The sequence below is a fragment of the Triticum aestivum genome, chromosome 7D (genome assembly GCF_018294505.1).
Source record: "Triticum aestivum cultivar Chinese Spring chromosome 7D, IWGSC CS RefSeq v2.1, whole genome shotgun sequence".
Classification (NCBI taxonomy): Eukaryota; Viridiplantae; Streptophyta; class Magnoliopsida; order Poales; family Poaceae; genus Triticum; species Triticum aestivum.
Genome location: NC_057814.1, coordinates 524911229 through 524920023, shown reverse-complemented (window position 1 = coordinate 524920023; position 8795 = coordinate 524911229). Strand labels below are relative to the sequence as shown.

The following is an 8795-nucleotide window of genomic DNA, read 5'->3' as shown; positions in this document are numbered from 1 at the left end:
TTCCTTCATACGATACCTAGCACATGTAGCGCATTGAAACCAATATTTGTATTCGTCTTACATACCCGATATCATGAATGTACTGGACATTTTCATTCTTCCAAATCTGCCATTTCCTTGTTAGTACTGGCAGATTTGAAATACATCAATGATTGGAAATTCGTTCTATCTAAGCTTGTCTTCGTCCCAATCAAAATTCCATTTTTTAACTAAATTTTTGCTATTTATAGAATTTGTGAAGTATTTATGAATATATTCTTATTTGTAATCTTGGAACATACTTATATATAGTTATCGAATAGAAAATGGTTGTATCTGGTATCTAGTACTAATACCTACCTAACTGCTAAAAAGCCAAGTAGCCAAATCAATAATTGACTGATGAAATCAGCAGTGATGCCATCAGTTGCAATTTATAGAATGCCAATAAGAACAGGATTTCACCACTATTGCCTACCAACACGTGCGGACACGCTTGCTCCGATTTGGTCTTCGTTTGATCTGCAGTCTGAACTATTTTTACGCGACGTGTCGAGGTGTTCTGCATGTAACCATATTTGTATGTAACATCATATTTAAATCTCAACGTGGCGTGTAGCACCACTTGGACTTAGGCAGCATCTCGTTCTCTTCTCCACTCCATTGTCAAACTGATTGAGTGAGCAGGTATTCTAAAGTAGGAGGAGCATCAATAGCTTCGCCCAACGTCTGTAGACGTGCCCGATCAATGACCAGACAAGAGACATTTAAAAAGTGACCCAATCAGATCCACAAGTGACCCAACCAGATTCCTTATATCATGCATATACTCCCTTATATTGAGACTAAATATATGTTGGATATAAAGACTCGTAGACGCGTCCGATAGATCCACCACGTAGGACGTGTCTCACCCTGAACAACCTTTTTATTTCTCCCTCTTTATCTCGAACTATCACATGCAGATGACCGGACATGTAAGGGAAAAATGTGGAGCATGGCAACATGCACAAATAAATGGGGCTCAAAACAAACACGCCGGGACACTGACTAAGCGCATTCGCGGATGTTTAGGGGACCGTATTTGCTAAGTCTAGCTATAGATGGTCTAACATGAAGGGGTTAGAGCGAAGATTCAATTCAATTCAATATAGTATGGTACCAAAATATGAGAGAGAAGATTTTTTGACATGAAGGAAAAGTTGTACCAACTCTTAGGGTATGCAGGTACAGGGGCACCGAGACTCTCACACGTGTTTTTTTTTTACTTTTGATTTTTGAACTTTCAAATATTTTGAATAAAATGTCTAAATTAAGTTATGTTTTCATATTTGTGTTTCTTGTGATGAAGGCTTTCACATAAGATCCATATCGAATACATTTGGACGATTTTGAAAAAAAAAAGTTTCAACTCCTGAAACTTAGTCCGAGCAACCAGTGAAACAACAACTTTAGTATCCGCGATCAACTAAAAAACCGCTTAATATTTCAACTCTGAAATTTGATACTCGAGACGGAGAAAAATCTGAACTTTCAGATGCAAAATTGTAAGTTTCAACGATTAAAATTTAAAACTTAATGTGCCCTCATGCGGGATCCAACTACTTCGTGAAGCGTGAGGCAGTCGAGTGGCTGGGCAGGGCTTAGCAAGTGTGTGCCTTGCGAATTCCCGAGCATTAGAGCATCTCCAACAGGTGATGTAAAATACATAACTTGATGTAAAAACCGTTTTATACATCACCATGCCCAAAAATCTAGCTTCAACATGTGATGTATATGTAAAATCATGTGGTACAATTTTAGGGCTTGATGTAAAATCACCCCTAGGTGATGTATATTTACATCATGTAGCCAGTTGCCCAAATGTAAAAATGGATAAAACCCCATGTACTGCGCGCAGCGCGAAACTTCCTCCACCTGCCTACCGGCACCACCTGGATGCTGCTGCCGCGCCTTGCCGGCTTAGATTTGGCCTCCCACGCCTCTCTCCGCCCCTCTCCGTTCCTCTTCACCCATCGGAGCCGCCGCCATATCCGTCGCGGAGCCACCACTGAATCCCCCGAATCCTCCACCGCCACAGAGCCCTTTCGCCACAGAACCAGCCTCCCCCTCCACCTTGGCCTCTCTTCGCCCGTTTCGGTCGCACCTGCACCGTCGCCTGAGAAACTCCACCAGCTTCCACAGCATGCATGGCCATGAATCCGACCATTACTCGGCCGAGATCACGCAGGACGACATGCGCTACTGGCTCGACTCGTGGGATGAGCCAGACAGCGCCGCCTGCACCTTCGACAAGGCTTGTTGGCGGCTCAGCCGACCAAAGTCCCACTTGAACTTCCTGGAGATCAATAACTAGGCCGATGTGGAGTTCATCGGTCCTGACATCGAGCCGACGACTGTCAAGGAGAAGAATTAGACACGGGCCGTTCTTGGTTAGTGTGACTCTAGTCGGCAGGATGAGGCCTCGATGGCGAGGTTTGCGGCAGAAAATCCGTACCTCGTGCAGGCGGAATACGAGTTCTATGCGTCGTGGAACAAGGCGAACAAGGAGATGGAGGAGGAGGACAAGGCTGGCCCCTTGACGGTGGTCGTGCTTGATAGTTCAGACTCGGTGAAGAATGAGGACGACGAGTCGGGCTCCGACATCGACTGGGACGACCTCTCCGATGAGTATTCTGCAATAGATTTTCTTTTTGTTTCGTAGTTGAAGTATCTTTCTATCGAACTACTCTTAAGTTTGTATCAGAACCATGTTTTAGTTTGTATCAAGACCATGTTTGAAATTTGCCTATTTTTGTGTCCAATACACATCACCCGTTGGAGCAAAATGATGCCCTATTTTACATCATGTGTTGGAGCAAACATGTTTGAGGTGATGCAAAATTCAGTTTTTGACGATGTAAAACTATTTTGTGTGTGCTCAAAATACATCACCCGGTGGAGATGCTCTTATGGTGATGAACCTGATTATGATAACCATAATGATGATGGACCAAAAGATGACCTGGTAAAAATCATGGTTTTCTCGACGTGATTCACTGAATTTTCATAATTTCGGGAGGCAATGCAATATTTACCTTTGGATCAAATATTCTAGCCATTTCAATAGTACACAAAAGAAAAAAATCAAAATGTTTTCTAATTTACCAAATATTTGGATAAATTTCAAGTAATTGTTTTGGTCTTTTGGTTGAAATAAAATCAGAGATTCAGTGGATTTCAGTATTTTGGTACAGGGTGAAAAATTTCTAGATTGAACTTTCTTTTCCATGGTAAAAATACAGTTAACATTCTTGCCGTGCCTTTCTCTCAAAAAAAAAAATATTCTTGCCGTGCCGATACAACTAACGAACAGCGACATGTCCGGACGCATGCTATTAGAGATCACCTACACGCCGGACCGAGTTGTCCCGCAGAGATGGATGCCGCGGTGCACGTTCTCGTGTTCCCTTGGCCACGGCAGGGACACATCAACCCCATGCTCCAGTTCGCCACCGCCCTCGTCGACGCCGGCGTCCAAGTCACGTTCCTCCACACCGAGCACAACCTCCGCCGTCTCGCCCAGGCGCCTCCGCCGCGCCTACGCTTGCTGTCCATCCCTGACGGCCTTCCCGACGAGCACCCCCGCGGCTTCTTGGAGTTCATGGAGTCGATGTGCACGGCCGGCAGCGCCGCATATCGTGCCCTGCTCCTGTCGCTTCTCTCTGCCGCTGATGCGCCAGTGACATGCGTTGTCGCCGATGGCACCATGCCGTTCGCCATCGAAATCCCCGAGGAGCTCGGCATCCCCGCGCTCTCCTTCGTCACGCACAGCGCGTGCAGCTACCTGGCGTTCCTGTCTATGCCCAAGCTCGTCGAGCTCGGCGAGACCCCCTTCACTGCGGATGACCTGGTGTGTAGCGTTCCGGGGATGGAGGGCTTCCTCCGGCGACGAGATCTTCCTCGTGGGCTCTACTGCACCGAGCAAGGCGACGGAGATCCCCTGGTGCTCAAGTTTGCCGAGGTCGTCGGTCGTACCAGCAAGGCATGTGCGCTCATCTTCAACACCGCGGCGTCCATGGAGCGGCCAGCGCTCGCCCACCTCGCGTCGGGCACAAGCGACGTCTTCGCTATAGGCCCACTGCACGCCAGGTCGAGTTCCGCCGCAAGCCCAAGCCTGTGGCGGGAGGACGACGGGTGCATGGCGTGGCTGGACGGCCACGAGGACCGGTCCGTCGTGTACGTGAGCCTGGGGAGCCTCGCCGTGATCACGCACGAGCAGTTCGCTGAGTTCCTCTCCGGCCTGGCAGCCACCGGGTACGCCTTCCTCTGGGTGCTCCGGCCGGGCATGGTCAAGACTACCAGCCCTGCTCTCCTCCGAGAAGCCGTCGGGGCAGCGGAAGGCGGCAAGGGGCGCGTCGTCGAGTGGGCACCTCAGCGGGACGTGTTGCAGCACCGGGCGGTGGGCTGCTTCCTGACGCACGCCGGATGGAACTCGACGCTGGAGTGCGCCGTGGAGGGCATGCCGATGGTGTGCTGGCCCTTCTTCGTCGACCAGCAGACCAACAGCCGCTTCGTGGGCGCCGTGTGGAAGACGGGGTTGGACATGAAGGACGTCTGCGAGAGAGGCGTCGTGGAGAGGACGGTGAGGGAGGTCATGGCATCCAACGAGATCAAGGAAGCGGCCCAGGCCATGGCGCAGCAGTTGAGGCTGGATGTTGCGGAGGCGGGGTCGTCGTCGTCGGAGCTGGAGCGTCTCGTCCGCTTCATCAGGGAGCTCAGCGTCAGGTCCTCTCTCAAGCCCAGAATTGATGGAAACTAGCACAGGCTGCAGTGATCTCTCATTTACATCTCAGTACTACCAGACACATAGTCCTGTAAAACAATCACATTGTTTACTGGTAATTTGCCGCCCATGCTTCCTCATGGCAGTGGTCTGATGGACATGGTGTTGGATCATCACAATAATTATTATTTCTCTCCCCATCACCAGCCGCCGGCTCTTATTCTTTCCATGAACCTTCTCGTGGATCCGAAAGCAATGATCAAGAATAAAATATTGCCCCATTGATTCTCAACCCGCAGGGGAATCATGGCAAAACAGAATTGCAAACAGGTAACATGATTTCCTTCAAGTTGCATTCATACGTTACAGCCAAAGTGGAAAAACTGCAAAAGCTGAAGCATAAGCCCAGATAAACATGGCATCAAAAGGAAAGGATTTTGTACTGCCTGATAATTTTTGAATCACTGTAGGAGTGAACATGCAGAATCCGACGGAGTACCTGCTTGTAGATATTTCTCGAAGGACTTTTCTCTAGATGATTATATCAATTGATGCCTTTTTAGAATGTTGGATTCGGTTAAGTCTATCTATTCAGCAGCCAGCGTGCCGATTCCGCGGGTTATGAAGATGCTACGGTCCAGAGCAATAATAAGGAACGAACGGCTAGGATCAGTCCTAAAGTTATTGCTTCATCTTATTTTCAGCTAGTTATGTTTACATTCTTGTAACTCAGTTTAACTGAGCTCTTGTGTAAGTGTAACCCGAGACAACTGCTATATAAGTTGCTCTGATAGTTGAAGAGGTATGCCATGAAATAAATATAACATTTCGCTACTTGTACGTCGCCTGAATTTATAATTTGGGCCAGTCAATTTTTGGATGAAGAAGCACCCGCCGTCGGAGGGAAGGAAGGAGCAGCCCTTCGGGGATCTATCTTAGGGTGGCAGGCCCACCGGTGATCTATCTTAAGGTGGCAGGTTCGTCGACGATCTATGTAAGGCGTGTTGAGGGCCGGGGTGCATGTTTGCCAGAAAAATTTGCTCATTGCCGGGTTAGAGGGATGGTCGGGGGTGGTGGCAGCAAGCGGTTAGGCCGATGGTGGCTTGGCAGTTTGAGGTAGAAGACGGCTGGAGATTGAAGAAGGCATTTGGCCATTTATTTTCATAGGACCGGCTGAAAATCAATTGACCAACCCAAATTAAATTTTCAATCAACTGGTCTCCAGACAGTCTTATAAATATAAGCCCTAACTATTACTTTCCTATGATTCTACAGAAATTCACAATTTATCAAAGTGTTTCCCACATAGGGAGATTTGCGTTCTCTGTGTGATCCTTCTGAGCATCGCCTTGATCCGTCTAGTTTAGTATTAGCAACCATGCCGAGCCCATGCCAATCTGGAGGGAGGCTAATTAGTGAAGTACTACCTCCGTAAGTAAATCTAAGACGTTTTTGCATTTCAATTTAGTACGAAGTACATAAATACTCTCTCCATTCCTCGGTCTTGCGTGTATATTTAATTTCTAGCCTACGTACCGATGAGCGTGTTGATGCTAAATTTTCGACGAGAAAGCCCGCAGCCCCCACATGGTTTGATTCTCACATATTCCTGCCTGAGCTCGACTCCTATGCACGCGATGGATCTGTTCCTTCTCCCCACGGAGTGCACATGGAGCTCAGTTTTCCTTGGAAGGTGTTGGACTCAAGCGTAAGAACCATATGGCTGAGTGGGCAACATTATGCTTATAATATTGTACGTGATGAATGTTGTGCTCCTCACCAAATGGATTTGAAGAATATTTGAGAACTGTCCTGGCCTTTAGTTGGATTTGCTCAAAGCAAAGTACCAGGGTCCAGTGGCGAAGCCAGGGCAGGATTCCTGTTTAGGGCGTACTACGGCATTTAGTGAGCAAATGTGTGACGGAGCCATGGCGGGATTTCTATTTACCGCGTGCTGCGGCGTTTACGTGAGCCGGACCGTTTTGTGGCTTTTGTTGTGTGTGTTCTCCACCAAGTTACTTCGTTTTTCTGTTTGGTATTCTTCTGTTTTTTTTATTTTTCATTTTGTTGACTATTTTTTTCTTTCTTATTTTTCAAATCCATGGTTATTTTTCAAATCTGTGCACTTTTCTAGAAATCGCAAACTAATTTGAAATTTAGGAAACTTTTTAAAAATTGCAAACAATTTCCAAATACATGAACATTTCCCAAACTCCGGATTTTTAAAAAAAAATTGTGGTCCATGAACATTCTCAGAATTTCGAGAACATTTTTTAAAATTTACAATCACTTTTCAAAGTCAGAAATATTTTTAAAATTTCTTGTGATTTTTTAATATTTTGTTACAATATAAAAAATGAAAAATAATAAAATGGAAAACAATGAGATGACAAAAAAAGGAGACCTGCAACGCCGCTTTGGGCCAGCCCAAACTGCACGGAAGCTGCGCATTTGTCTGCCCCGCAACACCTGGGCGCGACTGGGCGAGCGCGAGACTGGGCCCGCCCACCGCACGGGAGGACACAGGCTATAAATACGCTACACATAAAATTTGATTTCGAAGGTTCACTTTTTTCAGAATATATAAACTATTCTATACTCACGCTTAGTTTAGTGTTAGTAAACTAATTTACACTAAACATTTAAAAACCAATGGAAACCAAGAAAGAAACGACAAAAAACTGGTGAGATAACAAAGAAAAAACTAAAAAACCAAGGAAGAAACATAAAAAAATCAAATATAAAAAAAATCCTAGCGAACGAAATCAGCGAACTCGATCGAAACCAGTGAAATAAAAAAAAGATAAAAATGGAACAACCCAATAGCGGGGAGTAAAACCTTCTGTGAGACGTATGTTAGTCTCCCTATAAGTCAGATATAACATTTCCACCCTATGCGCCAATTAGGAGCACTCGAGCCGAGCGAGCTCCTATTTAGCGGTTAGCGCTCTTAGCGCCTAGGTGCCGCTAAAACGAGAAATGGGCCGCTCCATGGCTGCTCCGCGTATTTGAACTACATTATAGGAAGAGTGAGTTGAGCATAGTGAGACCAGAAAAAACCCGGCTCATTTCTGCTCTCATTTCTGCCAACATAAATGGGTTTCTGCTCTCACTATGCTCGACTCACTCTTCCTATTTTGCTGGCTTTGAAAAAACCGGCTATATTTTCTTGGTGGTTTGACGAAGTTGGTTAAATCAAAAAATGTTCATGTTTCTTTAAATGTTCATGATATAAAATGATCATGAATTTAAATATTTTGTGAATTTGCTAAGAGTTCACGAATTTAAGTGTTCATAAATTTAGAAAATATTAGTTAATTTTAAAATATTAAAAAATGAAAATGAGAAAGCGAACCAAAAGTCAGGCGAGCAGTTTTGATCCACATATTTTTTAACTACATTATAGTCAAATTTATGTAACATTGTGTCTTTAGTGTTTGAGGGTATCTCTAGCGGATCCGCTAAGATAGTACTAAACGGCAGCAAGACCGATGGCGGACACTCAATGCCTCGCACGGTGGAGCACTTCGAGCATGAGCTATCAATATTTGGCTAGCTAAATATTGGCATTGTCAAATATTGACACTATATGAGATAGACAAAACAACTTGATAACCAACCAATTAGTAGTCAATATTTGACACAATGTCAATCCAATTATTTGGCTCAAACCCATGCTTGTAGATGAACCCGAGGAGGGAGAATTACTCCGGCCAAACAACGAAGAACACGCCTAGGAATCAACGAGTGTGGCACGTATTGGTGCGATTTCAAAACTGCTATTTGACCGTGACTCTCTCCTACGGTAAGTGCTCAGAACAACAGAATTTTTGGACTAGACTGTAGGACACGAAAATAGAACAACCAGCAAGCCAGGCGAACAATCTTCACCCGTTCGCTGTAGCCGAAATGCCGAATCCATCTCAACATGCGCCAGCTTCACAACCTTGTGCAGTAGACGCACGTCATTCGCAAAGAAAATTTACGTACGTTACAGAGCCATTCGCCTTCTATCAAAAACACAGAATTTGTTTGCGTGCAACACATACAG

General features: G+C 45.5%; 1 protein-coding gene across 1 annotated transcript; it reads left to right on the top strand.

Annotated features, from left to right (window-relative positions):
• The first annotated feature begins 3373 nt into the window (after positions 1-3373).
• LOC123166620 (myricetin 3-O-rhamnoside 1,2-glucosyltransferase UGT709G2) lies at positions 3374-4942 on the top strand. Its single transcript, XM_044584425.1, has one exon. It carries the CDS (start codon positions 3398-3400, stop codon positions 4778-4780), a length of 1383 nt encoding a protein of 460 aa, XP_044440360.1. The 5' UTR covers positions 3374-3397; the 3' UTR covers positions 4781-4942.
• The last annotated feature ends 3853 nt before the right edge of the window (positions 4943-8795 follow it).